Source organism: Rhinolophus ferrumequinum, chromosome 22 (genome assembly GCF_004115265.2).
Source record: "Rhinolophus ferrumequinum isolate MPI-CBG mRhiFer1 chromosome 22, mRhiFer1_v1.p, whole genome shotgun sequence".
Taxonomy (NCBI): Eukaryota; Metazoa; Chordata; class Mammalia; order Chiroptera; family Rhinolophidae; genus Rhinolophus; species Rhinolophus ferrumequinum.
Genome location: NC_046305.1, coordinates 50,216,132 through 50,241,301, shown reverse-complemented (window position 1 = coordinate 50,241,301; position 25,170 = coordinate 50,216,132). Strand labels below are relative to the sequence as shown.

The 25,170-nt window shown below is 43.9% G+C and overlaps 1 protein-coding gene and 5 non-coding genes across 6 annotated transcripts; 2 read left to right on the top strand and 4 right to left on the bottom strand.

Moving 5' to 3' along the window:
* Window positions 1-2,198: 2,198 nt before the first annotated feature.
* TRNAN-GUU (transfer RNA asparagine (anticodon GUU)) lies at window positions 2,199-2,272 on the top strand. The gene has a single exon. It is a non-coding gene; the product is annotated as a tRNA-Asn (tRNA).
* A 2,037-nt stretch (window positions 2,273-4,309) lies between these two features.
* Window positions 4,310-4,382, bottom strand: TRNAK-CUU (transfer RNA lysine (anticodon CUU)). Its single transcript has one exon. It is a non-coding gene; the product is annotated as a tRNA-Lys (tRNA).
* A 960-nt stretch (window positions 4,383-5,342) lies between these two features.
* TRNAH-GUG (transfer RNA histidin (anticodon GUG)) lies at window positions 5,343-5,414 on the bottom strand. The gene has a single exon. It is a non-coding gene; the product is annotated as a tRNA-His (tRNA).
* An 848-nt stretch (window positions 5,415-6,262) lies between these two features.
* On the bottom strand, window positions 6,263-6,334 carry TRNAG-UCC (transfer RNA glycine (anticodon UCC)). The gene has a single exon. It is a non-coding gene; the product is annotated as a tRNA-Gly (tRNA).
* A 1,612-nt stretch (window positions 6,335-7,946) lies between these two features.
* Window positions 7,947-8,018, bottom strand: TRNAE-CUC (transfer RNA glutamic acid (anticodon CUC)). The gene has a single exon. It is a non-coding gene; the product is annotated as a tRNA-Glu (tRNA).
* Window positions 8,019-16,538: 8,520 nt separating this feature from the next.
* Window positions 16,539-20,792, top strand: HJV (hemojuvelin BMP co-receptor). Its single transcript, XM_033092817.1, has 4 exons — window positions 16,539-16,723; window positions 17,947-18,133; window positions 18,494-19,068; window positions 19,538-20,792. The coding sequence occupies exons 2-4, from the start codon at window positions 18,037-18,039 to the stop codon at window positions 20,159-20,161; spliced, it is 1,296 nt and encodes a 431-aa protein (XP_032948708.1). The 5' UTR covers window positions 16,539-16,723; window positions 17,947-18,036; the 3' UTR covers window positions 20,162-20,792.
* Window positions 20,793-25,170: the final 4,378 nt, after the last annotated feature.

Here is a 25,170-nt window from a genome sequence, read left to right as displayed (position 1 = left end):
AAAAGGAAGGACTACGCGCCCCTTCGTGGCCACCGCGGGTACCCAATCCAAAGAAAACCTAATAAAACGCAGTGGCCGCTGGGTCACACGCTCAAAACTTTGAAATTAGGAGTCTTGCGCTCTGGAAACTGAGTTTTGGATGACCCGAAGAGGGTGAGCTTTTCCCTCTTGTAGCTTGGGGTCAGTTGCCCAAATGTAAATTATCTGAGCCCAGACAGAAAGCAGACTTGGTGCATTGCTGATGAGGAAAAAAGATTTGTACAGAGTTTGCTCCCGCCCGGGCCTCCTGATCAGCACTAAATCACGGTCCAGGCCTGTGATCCTCCTACTTCTGAATTCAAGCAGAGACCCGAGTGGTGAACTGAAACTGCTGCGCCGGAGTGAGGTCGGACCTTTTAGAATGGGCTCTCTTAGTGCCCATTTCCTCCCAGACGGAACCTCGGACGTTCAGGAGAAAAGGATCTCTTTCAGTCCATCCCAAGAGGTCCCACCAAGACTTCCCACGGATCCACCTCCTTGGTCCTGTAACTGGAGTTTTCCAACTTTCCACGACAATCGTGGGTGCTTTTCTCCGGGGTCTTTAGGCACAAGCGAAAGTTCATAGGGCGCCAAATGCACTTTCTGTACCTCAGCCCTGCGCGTTCTCGCCTCTTCTCTCGGGGCTGTTGGGGAAATGAGAAATCTAGACTTAAAGGAACATGCATATGGATAGGGTACTAGCTAAATTTATTATTGGGGTAAAAAATATCAGAATGCACGCTGCTGGCAGCCCGCACGTGGCTATAAAGCTATAGGGGACCTTCAGCTCTATTTATGTGGAATTACAGGCACAGTTTTCATCGTCCTACTCTTAGTAAACAGCGTTACTCAGTTTGCTCCAGTAGTGACATTAATTTCCTCTGACGTTCTGCTCTGTACAATCCTTTATTACGTAGTATCTCTTACAGTTGCCTCCAATAGCACATCTATATGGTACAAACTATATGCTCTTGTCACTTTCTTCAACATTCCCCTGCAAGGCACGCCCCGGGAGGGCTGGGGCGGAGTCAGGGTCCCCCTGGAAGATGCTTTGCAGCCTTTCCTCCCCTCCTGCGGTACGCCGGGATTGTGCGTCCCCACCGCGAGGATCGCAGGTGCCTCGCCCACCTGCTCGGAGGTTTGGGCTCGGGAAGTCGCCAGGTTTAAGGGGTGACATCTCAAGGCGTTGCCGTCTTTAACCAAGCGAGAAACATCGTGTTTCGGCCTCGAAAGCATACACCGTACACGCTCACGGTCGGAGCGGTGGCACACAAAAAGACGGCAAGGGGCGGGGATCGAGTTACTTAACAAAACTGGCATTTTAGGGTTTCTGTTGGCCTTTTTCTTTAGTGGCTAGAGCGCTCGCTCGCTCTCCCTGCCCCTCACCAGCCCCCACTCCCCGCTTCTCTGCTGCAGCTTTCCCTGTTCAACACCCGCCCCCACCCCACCCCCACCCACCCGCCCGCCACCCCGAGGACCGACGATCCCAGACAGAGGCTGCGTCACGGTCTAGGGTAGGGAGCTCAGTTCGGTCCCAGCGCGCACGTATCCAAAGTCGGGACCTTTGCTGTGCTCTCAATCAGCTCCGGGAATAAAAAGCGTGTCTGCCTTGGAAAAACCTTTCTGGTTTTCGCATTTCGGGGTTCCTCGTAGAACTAAAAAGCTCTTAGTTTCCCTAGGAATGCATCCTTCCTCGAGCATTTGAGAGCCAGACCCTCCTCGGGGAAAGGGGGTGCGGGTGCGGGCTTCATCGCTAGCAAATCCCAGGTACTGCCGGCTGGAGTCCTAGAGGCATCCAAGCCCGGCGGGGGGTGGGGGGGAGACACAGGCTGTTGGTGTCCTTTCCACCTGCGCCCGCCAGGTCCTGCGGGGACCCACTGTTGGCGCGACGGGTGAAGCGAAGTTAAGAAAGGGAGATGAATGACTTCAGCGGGAGAGGCTGCCGTTGTCACCTGGGGCCCGGCAACTGAGGCGGCGAAGAGCCGGCGGAGAGGCCGTGGATCCCCCAGCTGACTCTCCCGCCAGGTATCAATGTCCAAACATGCTCAACGACACGACTCTTAGTTTCGGCGTCTCCCGCGACCCCGACTTCTAGAGTATTAGAATGAAGATGTCCCCAGCCAGGGGTTGGAAAGAAATTTATGGGATCAGGGAAGGAATTTGAGAAGGCAGTTCTTTGTGTCTCTGTGGCGCAATCGGTTAGCGCGTTCGGCTGTTAACCGAAAGGTTGGTGGTTCGAGCCCACCCAGGGACGGTCCCTTTTACTTCCTCGAAGTCCTTCCTATTTGCAATTGTAGATACTAATCTCTGAGTGACCTTACCCTTGGAGTCCTCTGGACCTCTGTCCGCTTTAAATCAGACTCCAAATTATGCTGTCCCAAGACTCAAGTTAAAAAAAGGTGCCTAAGAGAAGGAATTTTTCAGCAAAGGTATTTTTTTCAAGGGAGCAGTGTCTCGGGCTTCAGAGCTTACATCTCAGAGCCAATGCGCAGATTCCCTCACTTCCTGAAGCTGGGTTTTTACAACTGCACATTCTAAAACCTGAACTTCCCAAGAATTGGGAACAAAACCCCAGTCTTCACTTGTGTTGAAGCTTCAAGTTATGGGTGGAAATTTTTTTTTCCCACGATGTGATTTTTGACCCAGTTATTGAATTTTCTGTGCCTCAAGTTCTTCTTCTATAAAAGGGGGCAAATAGGAGTACTTCCCTCATGATAAACTTTAATGAAATTGACACATAAAGCATTTGACTACTCATTAAATATTAGGTACTATAATTCTTTTCAATGGTATCTCATCACTATTTTCATTATTTACCTCGTCCTTTTAAACAACTGCATATCCTTTCGTGGTATGGATGGCCCATTATTTATTTAAACATTCCTCAATAAATTGTCATGACATTGGATCTAATGTTTATTGTTACAATAATTCCTTAAGAACATTTTTATACAAATATCCTTATCACTTCCCTAAAATCGATTTGGAAGTGAATTTACCTGATCAGAGCATGTATGCATTTCTAATTTTGCTAATTCCTGACTGCCCTGCAAAGAAGTTGCACCTAGTCACATTCACACATTCTAAGAGAACACTTCTTTGGCAACCCTACCTGGCATGTAATAGCAGTACAAACCCATCACTTTGCTTGGGGAATGTATTGCTTGTTGGTCCCACACATTGCTCTGCCTCTTGTAGGTGAGGGGCTGGTGCTGTCATGGTCTCCTTTGTTCTCTGGATCCCTGGGGATTCTGGGGAAGGGGTTCACAAGGTTGGGGTTCACAAGGTTGGAGTCAGCAGACTGTAGAGGCGCTCTCTGTCCCCAATGTTCCCGTGACAGAGAGCCCAGGCTTGTCCTGCTGAACAAGAACCCAGAACAAACTCTACGGAGTGGGACCTTCATGGTGGATCCTGAGCCAAATAAAAATCGGAAGGAGGATACTTGTAACATTTTCCTCAGATTGAGATGTTAGATAATGGATCTGATTTTCTTGTGGCAGCTCTTCATAAGACTCCTCCTGTCATGTTCTGGGACGATCACAAGGCCCTCTGACTTGTAGTAAGATTCAGAATAGCTTCAGTTCAAGCCTTTGCCTGTGTGGGCTGTGTGAATATGTACAAGATCACCTGGGAACAGCAGAGCCATTCCCGATAGGAAATTCGAAAGAGAACAAATTGGTAAACTACTTGAAAAACTACAACATACAAAACCTTATCTTATTTAGTATTTATTTGTTATCAAACTTATATGTGCACATAGGTTAGACAGTCAAACACACTTGTAATGAACTGTAATGAACAGTTCCCTGACTCCCTCTCTGATTTCCTGCTTCCTAAAGGTAACTACTTTAAATTCTTTTATTCAATGACTAGCTATTTACTTCCATCTCTGTAAATAAATATTGTTAATTCTTGATTTTCTAGTTTTAGGCAATTTATCTCTTTCACATACATACTCCCCTACAATTACCACTCCACACACACACACTTCCCATTCCACTGTTTTCCCAATTGTGACGGTTAATTTTATCAGTCTAGATGTTCTTGTGAAGGTAGTTTTTAGATGAGTTCAACATATATCTTGGGTCATGGTCCCGCAGTCTCAAGGACCTGAATTGCTCGAATCCCTGGCCCGGATTACTCTTTTTTGTTGAATTTGGGGCGAAGAGAGGCAGTTCCTGAAATCATTTACAGAAGTTTAAACCAATAGTGACCACAAAGGCTAGTTAAGAAAGCAGCTGATGTCTGTCGGAAATTCAGTCAACACAGATCGGAAGAAAAAAACGAACTGCGCCCAACGTGGGGCTCGAACCCACGACCCTGAGATTAAGAGTCTCATGCTCTACCGACTGAGCTAGCCGGGCGCCGCTGGGAGGGCCCTTCTTATATTGGTATACCTTCTTTTAAGGGCCCGGATGTGTAGTCACGATGTACACTGACTAGTGTGAAAGAAATCCCAGGATCCAGAATTTTGTAGACGCAACACCAGCCTTTACCACCAAGGAACCCGAAGTTTTGACAGAGTAATGGGGCTGCGCAGAGCCAGGCGGGCTTGAGATAGAAGCAGGGTCAGTGGTCCCAACGTCTCGATGTTTCCGCCAATTTTTTTGGACCCGGTCACTTTGAGAAGAACTTGGCATCTGGGACCCGCAGTCCTGAGGAGGCGGCGAAACAGCGCAAGGGAACCGGGATAAGAGGCGCAGACAGCCGCGCGACTCGGAGCGGCGCCGGGACTAGTGCTCCGGAACCTTGGGGCTGCACGCAGCCCCTGCTTCCTTCTTCTCCACCCGATGCCCCTTTTCTCTCCTAATCTTGACGACCCGGGGGTGTTGACACGACACTGTGGAAAACAGATCCAATTCGCTATTCATCTGGGGCACGAGTTTGGTTTTAAATACTAGAATTTTTAAATACCATATTCATTACATGCAAAAGTACCGCCGATGTAAACGCGGACAGGATTCAGAGCCTCAGGCGCACGGGCTCGCGGGAGGTCTCCCCGCCCCTAAGCGTTCCTTTCTCCAACCTGTGCAAGAGGCGCTGAGCGAGGGAGTCCCTGCTCCGCTCAGGTGAAGCCGAAGGTACCTGACTCTGCAGCCTGGGTCGCCGCTCCAAGGCTCGGGATCCCGCCCTGAACACTCTCGCCAGGACTGGTTAAGTTCCCTTAGGTCGGCGAGCCGCGCCGTGAGCTGAGTGGAGACAATTATTCACCTACTGCATTGGCTGCACTTCTGGGACGCTGCCTCGCGCAAAAGCGGAATTATAAACGTTTTCCACTCTTAAAAAGTTAAAATACAGAGCCGCCAAAGCCAGCTACAACCATGTGCCGTGACTCGGATTCGAACCGAGGTTGCTGCGGCCACAACGCAGAGTACTAACCACTATACGATCACGGCGCGCCACCCGGAAAGCGGCGGACTGGGGCTGGATTTAATGCCTTTTGAGACAAGTACATACTTTGCGCTGCTATTTTGCCTGTTCAGTTCGAGAGATCCGTTTAGGTCAAAATCCCATACAAACGTTTCCATTCTGCAATCTCCAACCCCCGACGCCTGAATCTGGTTCTGAGCCCCTGAATCCCGCGGTGCCGGCGCCAGCATCACCCCCTCTGCTGGGCGGCGGCGCGCCCAGGTCCTGACTGAGGCCTGAGAACAGAGGCTGCGGCCGGGGGACAGCGTCCCCAATCGCCCCTCCTCATGTATCTATCTTCTCTCCATCCCCTCCAAAGAATCAACACCACCCTCCCACCCCCCGCCCCGGAGGATTTCCCTATTTACATCTCCAGCTTGGACTCTGGAATTGAGACATCTGTCCCCGGAATGCTGGAACCGGAAAATAAGTGGAGCTGGTGAGCCGCGGAAGGGGGTGATGGCCACTCTATTTTTTCTTGCTTCCCGAACTGCGGCAAGTAACTCCGCGAGCTCTGTCTCGGCAACGCGGGCGCTTGGGCTTACAACCTTACTCTGACTCAGTAAATCAGAAACTTTGCCTCCGAGAATTAAGTAAAACAAACCTGACAATCCTCTATTTCAGAAACTTCCTTAAAGACCCCCAAAAAGACAATTATCATAAACTGGTGCGAGGCCAGCGGACGAACTCAGCAGACGGACTTGGCTTGGGGGTGCAGCTACAAAAAACCCTGAAGAATCACTCTCGGGAGAGATTCTCGCGAGGACGCACAGGGTGGTCAAAGACCCTTTTTGGGGGGTCTACTCAACTTGGGAGAAAAGCAAAAGGTTGAGGATGCGTTGGCCGGGAATCGAACCCGGGTCAACTGCTTGGAAGGCAGCTATGCTCACCACTATACCACCAACGCACACAACAAGCATCGTCGGTTTGATTTCTTATGAGGACTAGCTCGTCAACTTTTGGTCCCACAATTTCTTTCCTATTTTGAGATTCATGTTAAGAGGAATTTTCAACACAGAGCCAAAGAAGAAAGAGGAAAAGAAGCTCTAGAATTTCTCTTATAATCATAATGAAAATTCTGTGGTAGTTTCTTATTTCACAGGTTTAAGGAAAGTCAATTCTAGTCTATCGTTTGAAGGGGACCTCTGAAACCCAGGGGAAGAATTAAGGCTCTACTACTGCGTGAGTTATTTCTGTACACTTGTGGTTACGCATTTGAGAATGTTTTCTTAGGACAAATGCATACTGGTAAAGTTGCAGTTGAAAACATATGCACATTTTTAACCTTTAGATACATATTACAAAATTACTGGGTGGAGAGAGATCACCAATTTTCACTATTCGATGAAGTATTACCAAATTACATCAGTCAACTGGATATCGTCATTCTTTTCATCGTTACAAAAATGCAAGATAAAAATATGGAGTACCATTTAATATTCATATATTCTATTACTATTGAAGTTGATCATTTTTCATACCTTTACCAGTTATTTGTATTAGTTTTGACACTAAGGCCTATGCTTTGTCTATTTTTTCTATTGGGTATTTGTTAATATAATTACATTTATATTACTGATTATACCAGTTTATCATTTGTCTTTTCATATTATTTATAGGATTTTTAAATAAGCAGAAGTTTCCTGTTTTTATGTGCTCTGATCTGTCAGTTTTATCCTTTATGATTTCTGTGTTTGCTTTTTTATCTTGGAAAAGTCTTCTCTGGCCCAATATTAAGGTAACTAATCCTTTTTTTGTAGCTTTTGTTTTAGTTCTTGCATTTAATTCTTTAATCCATTAATATGAAGTAGTAATTCCACTTCAAAGACTTTATCGTAAGAAAATATCTAAGGATACACACAAAGATGTATCTACACAATGTTCCTCTAAGTGTTATCTATAAAACCAGAATTTTAGGGGGTGGGGGCCTACAAGTCCAGAAATACAATTGAATAAATCAATTTTGATGAAAACCTACATGAGTTTTTTTTAAATGATTTTTGACATTGTCCATTGCTGGTGGGAACGTAAATTGGTCTGACCTCTGAGGAAGGCATACAGGCACTATCCACAAATGCACATACCTTTTGAACCACCATTTCAATTTCTCACATGTATTTCTCACACATGCAAAATGACATATATGCAAGGTTATTTAGCAGCATTGTTTATAATCACAAAGGTTTATAAAGAACCCAAGTGTCCATCAATAGGAAGCTGGTTTGATTAATTATGGAATATTCATACAATGGAATACTAGTGCCATGAGACAGAATGAGGAAGTTCGTTATGTCTAACCTGGATTCAGTTCTAAAATAAATACATCGTTAAGTGAAAAAGGAAAAGTGCAGAAAAGAGTGTATAGGTTTGATATCATTTATGCAAGGGGAGGAACATATTTAAATATATACGTATTTATGCAGGTACTTCCATTTGCATAAAATAGTAACGACATCATAATTACGAAAAACAATACTAATCATTTAAAAGGAATTCTATAGTAAAGAATAAAAGTGTTGTTCCCTGACCGGGAATCGAACCCGGGCCGCGGCGGTGAGAGCGCCGAATCCTAACCACTAGACCACCAGGGACGCTGGTAATGCTGTCTGATAGAGTGTATATAGTCCGAATTCTGTGTTTCCATTCACTCTTATTAATATTATTTCAATTAGGTAGGTTTCTGAGGTTGTTTTTTTTTCTTTTTTTCTTTTTTTTTTTTTTTTTGGTAATACTTGGGCCTTCCCCATGTCGAAACTACTTCCTCCTATTTCTTTTTTGGAGTAGAAACCGCGTGAGAGAACTGCTAGGCCTGACTCCCAGAGCTGAGGGAGGACCGTGTACACATGATCAGTCCCCACAACTAGAGACGAATGTTCGGAGAAAAGAGCAAGAGACTGAGAAAGGAAGCTCTCAACTTCACGTAGTTGCAGTGATTCCCTGAATTGTGATCAGCAGGAAAATAAAGGTCTCCAGTTGGGGCTTTGACAATTGACCAGGAACTTTTCCTTAAGGAATATAAAGGCTGTTGTGTGAGTGACACTAGGAGAACCAGGTCTCACACCAGCTTTTTTCCATCTGCTGTGAATTTAGACCAAATTCTGTTGGCCAAAGCGGTATTACAGACAAGTGAAGTTGCTCATCCTACGGATGCTTGGTGGTCAGCAGGATCCGAGTACAACTCACTGATGGGCAGGGTTTGGGAGCTTTAAATGTTTTAAACAAGAAGGAAGAGAGGGAGTGAGGAGGAAGAAAAAGAAAACTGGGGTGCAAGTAGGCATGTAGTCTAGGGAATGAAGGAACTTTTAAAACCAAACCCATCAATGTATGCAAATTAACTTCATATGAGAGAGAAAAGAATGCAGATGTGGAAAAATGTTAGCTATGAATCTAGGAGAAGGAAGATCAATAAAGAACTAATTAAGTGTTCATTAGTCTATCCTTTCAGCTTTTCTGTAGGTTTGAAATTTTAAAAAATAAAAAGTTAAGAAAAACAAAAATGAAACAAATAATCAAAAGCCTCCATTAAGGTCTTGTTTGGTCAGATGACTGCACTGTGATTAACTCTTTGCTCGAGTTCGAATAGAAATTTTTAACAGCAACACCCCCCCACCTTAACATCAGAAAATACTTTTGATAATAAATGAAAAAGAGAATTCAAAATTAAATCATCAATGATGTGTACATATCAGCAGGGTCTGATAGGCAAAAAATGGGTGGTAAGATTATGGGGTCTTTGTGGGAGTTTTTTGTTGTTTTGTTTTGCTTTTAAAGTATCAATGTTAAAATTTTGTTTAGGAAAAACAGTAATCCTCAAGTCATCCAATCTTCACCTTCCTATGGGTTTAAATGCCAAAAATTAGGGAAAAGAGTAACTAAATGCTAGACATTTATTTTCACAAAAACCAAGTTATCCTGTTGTTACATGTCACCAAGGAGCCTAAGAGAACGCACCTCCTCTTACTCCAGTTCTGTTCCCACTGGACAGCTACCTGTAGCCCCCGCCAAAAAAAAAAAAATGCATAACCTTCAGAGTGGCATCTTGGAATTGTACCCAGGCTGTGTACAAGGTAACAGAATTTATTTCTCCATGTCAGAAATAAGTTGTGGTCAAGTTCATTTTCATCGATTGATCTGCCACCTGCTGGTAATTTTTGGTAACACATGAGAACCTAAGAAGGAACTCTGGGAGCTAGACCACCTTTCAACATCAAAGCACCAGGAGTAACCTCATCATTCAGGATGGGATTTAAGCCTCCTCTTCCTGGCACTGCACACCTAAAAATGGATGAGGGAGGAGTGTGATTCATTCATTTTATTCCACCATCTGTTTTATTTTTTCCGTTTTTCAAGCATTTACAGATTATGTGCCAGACTAGGTACTGAAGATACAAAAATATACTTAAAAGAGCTCACAATCTAGTGGAAAACAAAATAAACAAATGAATAAAAGGAAAAAGATCAGGGAAGATTGATTAGATATACACTTTTCTCTAGTCCTCCTACTACCATGTTTCCCCGAAAATAAGACCAGGTCTTATATTAATTTTTGCTCCAAAAGACACATTAGGGCTTATGTTTAGGGGACGTCATCCTGAAAAATCACGCTAGGGCTTATTTTTCTGGTTAGGGCTTATATTTGGAGAAACATGGTAATACAATGAAAAACTCTGGACACTCCATATGAAATAAACATAAGGGACTCTGAAAGATGGAGAGAAAGAGGAAGACCAGCTAAGGGCTTCAGAACTCAAGGAACCACACAGTGGTGATTTCCTGGGGTTGTTTTTCTGTTTGTTTGTTTTTTGCCTCATACATCCCAAACTTGGAGCTGACGAAACCAGAAGCCTGGAAATGCCAATGGGTGCAGCAAAAAAAAAAAAGAAAAAAGAAAGAAACAAATAAAACAACCAACAACAAAAGCCTGCTCTCTCTAGCCAAAGGACCAGGAAATAGGCACCCTAGCAAAACTGAAAACTTTTAGATAATAACCACTCTACTCCAGCCAAACACCACAGAAAAAACTGTGGCTCACCCCTACCCACACCAGCAAAAACTGAATGGGGTGCCTAGACTTCACCCTCACCAGGCCTATAAAGAGATGTTTCTCCCCTTCCCTGCTGGATTTGTATCCAGGGAAAATTAGTAGAGAGTCAGTACTTTTACCAACACCTGATGATAACAAGGCCACCCCCATTCCCCAGTCAGTGGAGGCCATGTAGGGAGCACTAAAGAGGCACTCATCTCTCTCAGACAGGCTGGTATCAATGAAGGCCTAGTGGGGAGCTGGAATTCCTACTCTGCCCAGCAGTAATGAGGAACCCCTCTCCTCAGGTGTAAATGGAGGCCAAATAGGGAACCTGGACACCTACATCTACCTGGCACTCCCTTCCCCGCCCCCAACACACACATTTCCTCTGCCTAGTAGTACCAGAGAAAGCCAACTAAACCTCAACTTTTAAATATGATCCAGAGCACAAACTGCTCAGGTTTTAATTAAAAAGCACTCAGCATACCAAGAATAAAAAATATCTCAAACTGGATGAAAACAGACAATACCTATATGAAAGAGATGTTAAAAATTATCTGACAAAGATTTTAAAGCAGTCATCATAAAAATGTATCAACAAGCAATTACAAACATGCTTGAGACAAATGAAAAAATACACTGGCCCAGCAAATAAATTAAAAGTTTCAGCAAAGAAATAGAAGCTACAAAGAAAAACAAACTGGAAATTTTAGAACTAAAAAATTAAAAAACAAAAACCAACCTCAATGGATGGGCTCAACATCAGAATGGAGGGGACAGAAGAAAGACTCAGTGAACTAGAAGACAGAACAACAGAAATTACTTGATCTGAACAACAGATGAAACAGAATGGAAAGAAAAGAGCCAAGTGACAAGGACTTGTGGGATTATAACAAAAGATCTAATACTTGTGTCATTGGATTCCCAGGAGAAGATAAAAAGAATAGGATTGAAAAAAGACTATAAAAAGTAAGGCTGACAACTCCCCCAAATTTGCAAGAGGGATAAACCTACAGATTCAAGAAGCTGTGGAAACCCCAAAGAGGATAAACCCAAATAAATTCATGCCAAGACACATCATCATCAAATTGCTGAAAGCTAAAAACAAAGAAAAAAATCTTGAAAGCAGTGAAAAATGACACCTTATCTGTGGGGGGAAAAACAATTTGAATGACAGCAGATTTCGTATCAGAAACATGGAGGCCAAAAGAAGTGGCACAAAATTTTTCAAGTGCTGAAAGAAAAGACTGTCAACCCAGATTCCTATATCAGCAAAAATATCCTTCTAGAATGAAGGGGATACAACTCAAGAACAAAAAGACAAGCAATTCAATTTAAAAATGAGTAAATGATTTGAATAGAATTTCTCCAAAGAAGATATTCAAATGACCAGCAAGCACATGAAAAGAGGCTCAATGTCATTAGTCATTAAGGATATGCAAATCAATACCACAATAAGATACCACTTCGCATTTTCCAGGATGGCTGTAATTTTTTTAAATGGAAAATAACAATGTTAGTGAGAATGAGAAATTAGAGCCCTTGTACATTGCTGGTGGGAATGTAAAATGTTGCAGCTGCAGTCGAGAACAGTCAGGCAGCTCCTTGATAAGTTACACATAGAACACAATCCAATAATTTCACCCGTACGTACGTATTTATTCCAAAGAACTGAAAACAGGTACTCAAACAAATAGGTGTACATGCACATTCGTAACACATGCTATTCACAATATCTAGAAGGTAGAAACAACCCAAATGTCCATCAAGGAATGGACGGTTAAATAAATTGTAATATATACATGCAATGGCATATCTTTTGGACATAAGAATGAATAAAGTGTTGACATGCTACAACTTGGATGATATCAAAAGCATTATGATGAATAATGAAAGAAGCCAGACACAAAGGTCACTTATTATATGATTTCATTTGTATAAAATGTGCAGAATGGACAAATCCATTAAGACAGAAAGCAGATTGGTCATTGCCAGAGGTCTGGGTGTGACTGCATAATGAGTACAGGGTTTTCCTTTAGGGCAATGAAAATGTTCTGGAACTAGATATTGGTGATGATTTCACATTTTGAATGTACTAAATGCCATTGAATTGTACACTTTAAAATGGTTAAAATTGTGAAATTTATGTTATGTGTATTTTACCACAATAAAAAAAATTAGTAAAGCGGAAATCCTAGAAAGATTTTTTTTTTCAGATGTAGACAAAATTATTCCGAAAGTTATATGGAAAGCAAAGGAACTAGAATAGCTAAAACAAATTTTGAAAAAGAAGAATTAAGTGAGAGGGATCAGCTTATCTGTTTTACTCAGGATTTTACCCAAGACTTATTAAAAGGCTACACCTGTCAAGATGGTGTGGTAGTGGCAGAAGGATAAATACACAGATCAATGAAACATAACAAAGGACCCAGCAGTAGACCTACACAAATATGTGCAACTGATTTTTTTTTTTTTTACAAAAGTACAAAAAGTAATTCAATGGAGGAAGAATAGCTTTTTCAATACACATTGCTGTAGAACTTGGACATCCATAGGCAAACAAACAAAAAAACCCTCCCTAAGTCTCAGAGCTTACATAAAAACTAACTCAAAGTGGATCACCAACTTAAACGTGAAGCGTAAAACTTTTAGGAAAAAACTCTTCATGATCTAGAGCTAGACAAAGATTTAACATCAAAAACATTGTCTGTAAAAGGAAAAACTTATAAAATAGACTTCATCAAAATTAAAACACATTTGCTCTGCCAAAGACCATTATGAGGATGAAAAGACAAGCTAGTGATTGGGAGAAAACATGTGGAAACCACACATCTTAGGAAGGAGTACTATCTAGAATAATATATAAAGAACTCTCAGACTCAACAGTAATAAAACAACCCAATAAGGAATGGTCAGAATACATGAAGGGACATTTCACTTCAGAGGATATATAAATAAATAAGCACATGAACAGACATTCAGCATCATTAGCCATTAGGGAAATACAAATTGAAGCCACAATTAAATGTCATTACATACCTATCAGAATGGCTAGAAAAATAATGACAACATCAAATGCTGGTGAGAATAATACAGAGAAGCCAGATCATTCATATATTGCTCGTGGGACCATAAAATGGTACAGCCACTCTGGAAAACACGGCAACACGACGGAATTGAGTTCTACCCAAATAGTTAATAGAGAGTTTTTCCCTCTGCAAGACCTCAAGATAGAAATAAACATAAACCAAATAAACAGAACAAAATCTATGAAGGCACACACTGTAATGGAACTACTTGATGGTCAGAATAGAATTACTTCAAAGTCAATGTGAAATACTCTTGGAGCTGGAAGAGCAGAATCTGTTTGCCTGTGGTTCTATTACAACTCTGAGCTAAGTATTGACTGAGTACTCAAGGTCGATTTAGCAAATGTCTACCTTGCTCTTACTGCTAGCCACAGTAAAAGGTGGTTCCCCGGTGATCCAGTGGCTAGGAGAGGTTCCCTCTCCATCTTTTTTCTTTCTTCCAATTTACCGTGTTAATATAAGACCCAGTCTAATTTTACTATAAGACCGGGTCTTATATTAATTTTTCCTCCAAAAGACGCATAAGAGCTGATGGTCCGGCTAGGTCTTATTTTCGGGGAAACAAGAACCCTGGTCTGTTGAAGAACCCAGGACATTTGTGCTCTAGAGTATTCCCACAGTATGGATTTGCATCATTTGATGTCTCCTGTATTTCCTGTAAATTAGTAGTTAGCTCTAGACTAGAGCTTGATCAGATTCAGACTGAAGGGTTTCTTTACAAGGGTACCTCATAGGTCGAATTGTTTACTCCACCTATGACCAGCAGGACGTAATGTTTGTTGCTTCTCTTGTGATGGACAACAGCCATTGTTGACCATTGCCTAGAATCATTAATTCAGTAGAAGTTACAAGAATGTTGATATTCTAATTATGCCATTCCTTCTTCATTCATTTGCTGGAAATTTTCTATCAAGAGAAATTTCCCCCTCATCTTGAGTTCTCACAGAGAAAAAACAGGATCAATGCTTGATTCTTTCCAATTACTAGCAGTTTTCAAAATAATGAGTTGATCTCCTAGCATTCTCCAACAGTGACTAATAAATTTGTATTTTTAAGTATCACTGTGAACTCACAGATTTAAACATATCAAATATGTTGCTGATAGTGTCCATTTTGACACTCAAATTGCCCATGTTTGGCCAGTGGAAATTATTCTAAAAGCTTCTGAGTCCTTTTAATACCATTTTAACAGTCCGTTGAAAGCTTCCTTGCTTATCTTGGACAATTCCTGTCCCATACCTGAAGTTAGTCATTTCTCCAAGGAGTTCCTTTTAGTGGGAAATAGTGTTTAGATAGCTCAGTCTGAACACTAGGCGTGTTCATTGCTACTGAGTTATTATTTTTAGACCTTTTTAGGATAAAGTTGGGAAATGCGTTAGGATAAAAACACCATGAGCTCCAAGTTATATTTCCAATTTAAATTCAGAATTACAGAGTTTTTACCTACTTTCATCACCCATAAGTCTGTATCTCTTTATTATACACCAAAAATCCTAGTTCACAAAGACACTAATATTAACACTCATTCATTTTACCCCACAACACATCTACAATAGTTTCAGAATAATAATACCAACACTGCCACCAACAATGTGACTACTTTAAAATATTTTCACATTTCTTTTTGTCCTTAGGGTATATCTCACTTGGGATGACATGGTCTAATTATTGTGTTTTGAAGTCACTTAAATAGTTGGACTTGGGGGCATTTTACATTTTTGTGATAAAAGCCTTATGATACGGCCTCATGTGTTTGAGAGAAAAACTACATTTGTCAGATATGTATGTATAATAAAAAGAAGGGACTTGTGTGGGCCTCCAGATTCTGAATTAAATGTAGAGTCAATTAATGCAGAGGCCTTAGTGACACTTTATGAAATCAGCCCTTGTGTTAATTTCACTTGGCAGGTACTAAGAGATGATCCCAGATGCCTATGGCTGCAAAAATATGACATGGCTGAATTCTTTGGGTTCAGTATATTAAAAGGTCACAAGAATGTGTTACTTCACAAAATCATCTTTCTGAGTCTCGTTTTCTCTCAGTTTATCTCACCAAGTCCACTCCCCTGTGACTTAACAACCTTCAGAAAATTATATCCCCATTCCTTCTCCACCTCTTTGCCTCTGTTAGTCTCCCCCTACCCTCGCTCCTAACCACTCAGAAGGGGTGTGTGTGTGTGTGTGTGTGTGTGTGTGTGTGTGTGTGTTGGTGAGAAGGAGGGAATGAAATGGAGGCAGTCGGGGGATAGACAGCTGCCAGGACCTGAGCTGGTGGACTGAAACAAACCCTCATCTTAAACAACTTAGAGCTCAGATTTCTTCTTTGGACAGCTGGCTTTTTCAGTCGTTCTGCAATATTCGGCAAAGATGGGGGAAGGGCTGCGAACTATACCTCTGCTACCGTGTTTCCCTGAAAATAAGACCTAGCTGGATAATCAGCTCTAATGCGTCTTTTGGAGCAAACATTAATAGAAGACCCGATCTTATATTATACTAAAATAAGATGGGGTCTTTTATTAATGTTTGCTCCAAAAGATGCATTAGAACTGATTGTCCGACTAGGTCTTCTTTTCAGGGAAACACAGTATCAATCGTATTTAAAGTCAGCTACCTCCTAGCTATACTCCATAGAAACTAAATGCATATTCAATATAGTAAGAATGACAGCGGTGAACGAAAGGCATACAAATTGCCCACTCTAATTTTTAAAGGCCGGGAGCTCACTATTGACCATGCTGGAGGGCTGCCTGGAGTAGGCAATGACTAGTCTCATACAAGTTGGAATGAGATCTCCGACTTGCCTGTCCTATTTCTGTCCCCTCCCCGCCCCGTGGCACCTTATACTTCATATTCTCTCTAATCCTCCCATCCTCCCCACTCCCACACCCTACCCCCACCAACACTCCTGGAATTTTGGACTTAGCTATTTTTAAAACAGTCAACTCAGTAGCCACCTCCCTCCCCCACTCAGCTGTCCAGTGCTCCTGCCAGCCATATACTCCCCCTTCCCCCCCACACCAGACCTTCTCTGGCTCCCTGACCTCACTGAGATTGCAGCCGGTTTGGAGACCTGGGGGAGACATGGAGAAAGACGGGGATCCCCTGACTGGAGATGACTAACAGAATAGGCAGTCATGGCTGGAGAACTGGATATCAGAGTAATGTGTGACCTCTGGAAACAGTAAGTCAAAATGAACTTGCAATTCCTTTAGTAAGCTTTTGGTTTGAAGTTAAGACTTTCATAAAATTGCAACATCTACCTGGATGTCTCTGGTCCAAAAGCTAGGATCTCTTCCATGCTAAGGTGCCCCAATCTCCATTTCTCCTCCTGTCTCCTTTCTTTCTGGCCTCGGGCCTCTGCCCATTTGAAGTTTAATCCTCCACCTCTCCTCTGGCAGTCTTAGCTCTCTTCTCATCTTGTTACCTCAAGACTTCTGATGAAGTGTCCTTCTTTCGGAGGAGTTTCCCACATCCCCTAGTCTGTGGTTTTCTCACCAAGGCCAAATTTAGCCTCAGATGATTAGTCACTGATACTCTACCTTGCCTCTGCTTAGCAGTGCCCTCCGCTTTCCTCTGAGGGTGGGGGCCACTCCTTGTTGTAAATGATTTCCCCCCACAACTCTAGTCCTGCCGTCGTATTCTCCCTCCGGCATGACTGCTCCCCCCTCATTTCCTTACCCTAAGGAAGCTGGCAGGAGTGAGCTGGCCCCTCCCCAAGCTCTGTCCTCATCCAAAGCCTGAGAACGTCCAAATTTTCAAAGGGAAGATTAATGGAAAGAGTGATTCTTCGGTCAGGTTTGAAATATTCAAGAACTGCAGGCTTGGGTTGCATCCCATTATTCCACGAGAGAGGGGGACTTCTAATTGCAGCTCTCTAGCTTAGATGAAAGAGATTGGTTCCCTTTTCATTTGAATACTGAGGAAATGGCTATTCCACCCTTACTCCTTCTTGCTGAACATTCTGACACATGAAAAAAAGAAATGAATGATCCCTGGTAGGTGTCCCCTCCTGATGGGGAGGAGCAAATAAGAGGTATGTTTCTGAAGTATTTCCAGATCTTTATTCTATTGGGAAACCCACTGGGATGACTGCGATCTGCTCGATCCCCATGATTCCTCCTTTTTTGATATTTCTGCTGTTTGGTAGCTCAGAATGGGGCAATACAGTGGACTCTGCCCCTCCAGTCCACTCAACGTTCCTTCCACCCCCACCTAGGGGTATTGCATAAGGGACCTGAAAGTGGCCACAAGAACAGGGCATAGAGGCTTAACAGCCACACTTACAGTCTGCTTAACCTCCAGTCTGTTTATCCTCTTCCTGATCTTTCCAGATTCTCTTCACATCATCCTGAACAATCTTCACCTCTCCTCTTTCCCCATGCCCAGCCAAATTTCTTTTTTCAGTCACTTACAGGTCGGCGGGTCAAAATTCACTAGGTAGGAGGGCCATCAGCTGGAAAGAACTGGAGCCCGGGGGAACCTGGCTGGATAGGTATGGGGGAGCCAGGCCAGTCCCCTAGTCCGCGGTTCCCCCATGGCAGTCCCCCAACTCTAGGCGCTCTCACTCTCCTGCTGCTGCTCTGTGGACATGGTAAGGCCGGGCTAAGGAAGGGTTTGGGATGCTCCGGGGGAGGCTGTGTGGAGGGGCGGCGTGTGTCAATTAAGAGACGGGTGCTGCTGCGGGCTCACGTGCACCACCCTCAAACAGGAACATACTATTTCCCATTCAATTTGGGGAAGGCCACTAGGAAAGACCTTGATGGCCAGGGACAGGAGATCCAGCGGGTTTACACACTTGCAGCAAAACTGAATGAAGACAGGACTAGGGAGCTGGGGAGTGGGGACGGGCAGACCTTCAGGGGTTCCAGGAACGGATGGAACCCCCTGATGAGAGGAGGGAGAGCAGGGTCCTGGGGGGACCGTCTCACCATCCTCTCCCTCCTACCCTCAGCTAATTCTCAATGCAAGATCCTCCGCTGCAACGCTGAGTATGTATCGTCCACCCTGAGCCTCAGAGGTGGGAGCTCCCCAGGAGCGCTGGGAGGAGAAGGAGGCGGCGGCGGCCGGGGGGCAGGGATGGGCTCGGGCGGCCTGTGTCGAGCCCTCCGCTCCTACGCGCTCTGCACTCGGCGCACGGCGCGCACCTGCCGCGGGGACCTCGCCTTCCACTCGGCAGTGCACGGCATCGAAGACCTGATGATCCAGCACAGCTGCTCCCGCCAGGGCCCCACGGCGCCGCCCCCGCCCCGGGGCCCTGCCCTTCCAGGCAGCGGCCCGGTCCGCTCCTCCGGGCCCCCCGCCCCGGACCCCTGTGACTATGAAGGCCGGTTCTCCCGGCTGCACGGTCGCCCCCCGGGCTTCTTGCATTGCGCCTCCTTCGGGGACCCCCATGTGCGCAGCTTCCATCACCACTTTCACACCTGCCGTGTCCAAGGAGCTTGGCCCCTGCTGGATAATGACTTCCTTTTTGTCCAGGCCACCAGCTCCCCCGTGGCGTCGGGGGCCAACGCCACCACCACCCGGAAGGTCAGGACTCGTGCTCCCCCAGGCCCTCTCGTGGTGCCCCCACGGTACCCCTCCCGCCCACCCCCACTGCTCTTCAGCAATGCTTCTTCCTCAACCACTCCCACATCGGGAACCACTCCCTCCTACCGAACACTTGCTCTTGCAAATCACTTTCCCTTGGTGGGAACTGCACTCAAATTCAGAAAACACTGAACAGAAAGTTAGGGGGGGAGAGCTGAGGAGCCCTGGGTTGGCGTTCCAGAAGGGAACCTTTTCCTTCTCCTGTGGGAGTGGCTCAGCGGGAGGCCAAAAAGGAGAGAGGGGGTTGAGCACGGGTGAGGCAATGCTACATTAAAGAGAACAAGGGATCCCGGAGTGAGGGCCATGCTGGGCCTGGCATCTCTGCGGGAATCAGACCCCTGACTGGGGGAGGGGTGGGGGCAGGATGCCCTGAGCCCACAATGAACTGCTTTCCCTCTTGCCTTCACAGCTCACCATCATATTTAAGAATATGCAGGAATGCATCGATCAGAAGGTCTACCAGGCAGAGGTGGACAATCTTCCTGCAGCCTTTGAAGATGGTTCTGTCAATGGAGGTGCCCGCCCTGGGGGCTCGAGCTTGTCCATTCGAACTGCTAACCCCGGGAGCCACGTGGAGATCCGCGCTGCCTATATTGGCACAACCATAATCGTTCGGCAGACAGCTGGGCAGCTCTCCTTCTCCATCAAGGTAGCGGAGGATGTGGCCAGGGCCTTCTCGGCTGAGCAGGACCTGCAGCTCTGTGTTGGGGGGTGCCCCCCAAGCCAGCGACTCTCTCGCTCAGAGCGCAATCGTCGGGGAGCTATAACGGTTGACACTGCCAGACAGCTGTGCAAGGAAGGGCTGCCAGTCGAAGACGCTTACTTTCATTCCTGTGTCTTTGATGTTTTAATCTCTGGTGACCCCAACTTTACGGTGGCAGCACAGGCAGCTCTGGGGGATGCCCGAGCCTTCCTGCCAGACTTAGAAAACCTGCATCTCTTCCCCTCAGATGCCGGGGTTCCTCTTTCCTCAGCGACCCTCCCAGCCCCACTCCTTTCTGGGCTCTTTGTTCTGTGGCTTTGCATTCAATAATTAGGCCAAGCCCATTTGGAAATGATTTGGGGGCAGAGATTGGCAGGGAAGAACATAAAGAATCACTGAAGGAATCAGTAGGGACTAGGAGACACATGAAACAATGACATGTTTCCAGAGTCAGGTAAGGCTGCAGTCCAGGGTGAAATGATCACAGAATAAGGATTCTGGAGAAGGTTTCTGCATTCCAGACCTCTGTAGGGATTCTCCACCACTTTCCCCAGGCCCCTTTATAATAAGCAAATTGTTCCAGTCCATCTACTCCTGAGCGCACCCCTAGAAGCTTAGAGGTTATGGGGGTCCCCTGATGATCAGCAGAAAACTGAAGGATGGAGACTTTTAAGGGGAAAGAACTGAAAGAGGAAGACACGACTGTTACCTGTAAGAAACTCAATCTAATGAGATTTTTCTCTTGGAAGGCGGAAAGAGGAGGAAATGATTCTGGAAAAGAGTCTATTTGATGAATATATGTGGGTAAGATGTGGTCTGCTCTCTCACGTCAGAAATGCAGTGGGGATTATCCAGGTCTTAGGTGGAGGGACTCTCTCTGCCTTTGGAGAATGGTACAGACAGGAAAGAAACTACCATCCCCAGCCCTAACTAATCTGTTATTAAAACTATGAATTCTTCACATCCTCCTCTGTTGCCTATGTTGAAGCTCTTTACAGATGCTTGGATTGGAGTAAAGGCAATGTATTCACTCCACTGAAAGAGGGCTCAGAAGCATCAGATACCGTTTCTGCCCTCAGCAAGTTTACCAGCTGGTAGGGAGACAAAACTGATTCACATGAAGGAGGGATGAGCGTGGAATTCTTCACTAAATTCTACGGGACTGAGAATTCAGGTGGGAAGATGGTGGATGAGAACTCAAGAAATACTAAGTAATAAGAGGTGGTTGAGGAGATGGGATTTGAAGTGATCTTTGACGAGTGGGGAGGGTTTGAATTATTAACATTAAGGACCTTGCAGGCACTGGAAACCTCTGGAGTTATGCTTAGATCCATGACCCAGTGAGGAAACCCGCAACACTCAAATGAAGTAGAAAAGAAGTAATGGGACAGAAGGGCAGAAGCCTGACTAGGAAGCTCCTTGAAAGTGGGGCCAAGGAGTTTAAATTCAATTAACAGCTAACGTTTACTGAGAGCTTAAAACCTGCCAAGCAATGTTTTGAACACTTTTAAATCATTCATTCATTTAATGCTCACAGCTCTCTGAGGGAGTTAATATTCTCCTCTCAATAGAAGGAAACTGAGGTACAGGAAGATTAAGCAACTTGCCCACAGTCATACAGCTAATAGATGGTAGAGCCAGAAACTAAATCCAGCCATTTGGCTCAAGAGCCTTAACTCTTAACCACTACACTACCTTGTCAAGGTTCTCTGTCATGGCTGTAGAGCTGGGCAGGAAAGGGGAGCTGCAGCGGTGGCTGCCACCACACAAAAGCTACTTTTTCCTTGTCATATGAAACCCAAAAGGGAGAACTCAGGGGAGGGGGGGAACCCAAAGTTGAAGGAATCGAGTCTGTAGAAGAGAAGACTGAGAATAGAGGCTGTTCTAGTCCAAGATGCTCTGCAGTAAAGTGCTGCTCTCTTCAACACTACGAAGGATGTGACTTGCACATTCAGTATTTCCCCCTTTTTCCTGGCCTCAGTCTCCCCCGTCAGGGACTCCACCATCTAGGGCCTGCCCTTGAGCTAATCACATGTTGACACTTATCTTCCCCCTCTTCTCTCAGTCCCACTCACCTGACCATATACACACTGGTCAGTGCTTACCAGACAGTGGCTTCCTACCCGGTCTGCCACTTCAAATTGCTTTTGCAATTCTTCATCCCCCACTCTCCCCTCTCCACCTCGTCTAAGGACCACAGCCACTCTGCCATTTCCTCAAAGCACAGTCTCTTTACTTTCTGAAATGACTCTCGGCTAATCTAGAAAACAATCTAATGGAAGAAAACGGGAGGAAAACTACCTAGGGCTCTCCCTTCACTTACAGATAACATAGGCATTCTCATTCAAAACATCTTTCTTCAGAAACTGCTCCTTATATTGGTTCTCTTAACTCAAAAGTAATTTTGTCCCTCGGGTGTAGGAATTTCAAGTAAGTTAAGAAGAATTCATAGCCAACTGGTGAATAAGATTCTTTTATGGCACCTGTCATGTAATACTGCTTCCTTTGCCCACATTTAGGGTTAGCTCTGTTACCAATGGAGTATTTAAAAGGGGTAGCTCAAAATAAGTACATAAAAAGATACTCAACATCATTAGGCATTAGGGAAATGCCAATCAAATTAAAACCACAATGAGAAAATACTACAAACCCACTAGAACGGCTAAAATTAAAAAGCTTGACCATATCAAGTGCTGACAAGATATGGAGCTTTCACACGCTGCTGGTGGGACTGTAAAGCAGTATAACCACTTTGTAAAACAATTTGGCAGTTTCTTTAAAAGCTAAGCATACACTTACCAGACAATCTCAACATTCCACTCCTGAGTATTGGCCAAAGAGAATGATAACGTGTATCTGTACAAATGTTCATAAAACTGTCTGTCTGTAATAACCAAAAACTGGAAACAAGCCAAATCTCCATCAACAGGTGAAGGGATACACCAGTTGTAGCAAATCCACAAAGAGAATACCACTAAGCAATAAAATGAAATAAACTACTGATATACAAGTACCCAACAACATGACGAATCTCAAAATAATGAGAGTGAAAGATGCCGAACAACAACAAAAAAGAGTACATACTGTTTGCTTCCATTTACATAAAATTACAAAAACATGAAAACTGTAGTGACAGAAAAGAGATCAATGGCTGCCTGGGGTTGGGTGGAGAGAGGGAGGAATGGATTACAAAGGGACGTGAGGAAATTTGGGGGAGTAATTTGTTCATTCTCGTGAGTGTGGCAACAATTTCATGGGTATACATATGTCAAAACCCATGACATTATACACTTTAGATAGGTGTGGTTTATCATACATCGTGTTTGCCCAATAAAGCTGTCATTTTTAAGAAAATGGGTCGCCCACCTTTCCCTCTTCCTTTGGTGGACCAGATGAAGGCTTAGAATGACCACAGCATAAAAAGAAAGATTAGAACAGACTTTCCTTCTTCTAGGAAAACGGAAAAGACGGGGATGACGGGGTAAGGAAAGAGACTGTTTAATGATTTTATATTCTTCTATCACAAGGATTACATTCCTTTCTCCAGACTGTCATTCTCTAGGTCAGAGACCATAGAAAAGACATTTTCCGGTTTAAAAACGTCCACCCTGTGCCTCATAATTCTGTCTTTCCACTCCACCAACAGTCAGCAGGTGGCGTTGGTGACTAAAAAGAACTAGTGGGGATGGAGAAAATCTCCAGGAAAAAGAAAATTAATTTCTTAGCTTATCTGATATGTTGCCCATTTGAGAGAAAATATTAATAAGCATTTGGCAGAATTGGCATTTCAGAAATAAACTGAAGATAGGTCCATAGGAAACTAAATGAATTGTTTAAAAAAATTATTATAACTTCACAACAAAGGGTTGTTCAAGACATGAAACAATCAAAATACAGTATTTGGCTCCACATGGATATTATTTACACAGTGACAATAACGTAAACACTGACTATTGATTTAGTCAAAATTGTAATATAACTCTATTGGGAGGATGAGGTAAGAGAAAAGGGAAGGTAGGGATACAAGGAGATGTAAAATGCTTAACATTTCCATTACTATTAAAAAAAACAATAGATATGTCTAATATTTCCAAACTAAGAAATGAAAGAAGAAATATATGGTTTAGAAATATGAAGTAAATACCGGATGAAAAAGCTGAAGGAACTGGAAGAGACAACGATCTCAGTCCAGGTACCGGAAGACTGCTGTTTTTTGTGTAAGCATTAAATACCACGTGATTTCAACTACATTATAGTACATTATTTTGACCTTTAAAAGGGAGGGCATTTCCACCTTGGATGTCCTGAACATTTCCCCTTCACTTCTTAAACTTGTGGCCACCTCCACCACTTCTGCGATCCGCCCAACCCTTCCCCACCCGCTTTACCTCCCCTTGTGTGCTGCAAGGCAAGTTCCTTCCCACAGTTCTCCTCAAGGAAACAGAAGTCGTTTCCACGGTCTGCAGCAGCACCTAAGGAGAGGAAAAGAAGGCAGAACATTACAAAATGAAAGGCCTTCCTTAAGTGTTCTGCCTGCTTCCAAACCAAGTTATTCCTCATCCTCCCAACAGTTAATAGGAAGGAATAAATTAAATGTGTTTCCTGAGATAAAATTTGTGTGTGGGAAAATTTGAGAGTGGGAAAGTGCAAGAGAAATCAGGAAGGATAACTAGATTCTCCACTATGGGCTATTTTGTAATCATCCTTTGCTAGTGTTGTATCAAAGAACTAATATTTTTAATATCCAGCGTTTTGTGTAATCAGTCTTTGATACGGCACTTTTCTTCTACTCTGACCTCTGAGAAATTTAGTAAGTCGGATTTAAAAAAAAATGAATCAGCCTTTTCATTTTGCCTTCTCACCCCACCTTACCCCAGCCAAGAATTGAAAGGCCCTTTACTGAAATAGAAAATGTTCTGTCATGGTTTATGTTCTCTTTATGGAGGTCACTGACCTGGATCTACCACAGCCAAGCCTACAGCCAGGGCAGTACCACCGGCCTCAGAGGGAAACCAAAACCAGAAGGATGAGCAATGGCACGGGTTACATATGCTACACATTAGCTGATCAGGCTAAAATAATCCTATGGATTGATTTTTGACCCTTCTGTAGAATTTTTGAAGCACCTAAACTATGCCAGACCATAAGATAACATGGTTCCCACCTTTGGGGAGCTCAGTTTGCTGGGAAGGAACAGACAGATAAACAGATAATCACAAAATAAATGATCAACATCATAACACACAGAAGTATGTCCAACATGCTGTGGCAATATAAAAAAGGAAACAATTAAATCTGCTTGGAGAAATCAGAGAAATCTTTACAAAGGAGATGACTTT

What these genes read in the sequence shown, in the direction of transcription:
- HJV (XM_033092817.1), top strand. Translation starts at nt 18,037, where the DNA reads ATGGGGGAGCCAGGCCAGTCCCCTAGTCCGCGGTTCCCCCATGGCAGT. An exon ending in GCTGCTGCTCTGTGGACATG is followed by an intron (nt 18,134 to 18,493) that starts GTAAGGCCGGGC and finishes TCCTACCCTCAG; the next exon opens with CTAATTCTCAATGCAAGATC. An exon ending in ACGCCACCACCACCCGGAAG is followed by an intron (nt 19,069 to 19,537) that starts GTCAGGACTCGT and finishes TTGCCTTCACAG; the next exon opens with CTCACCATCATATTTAAGAA.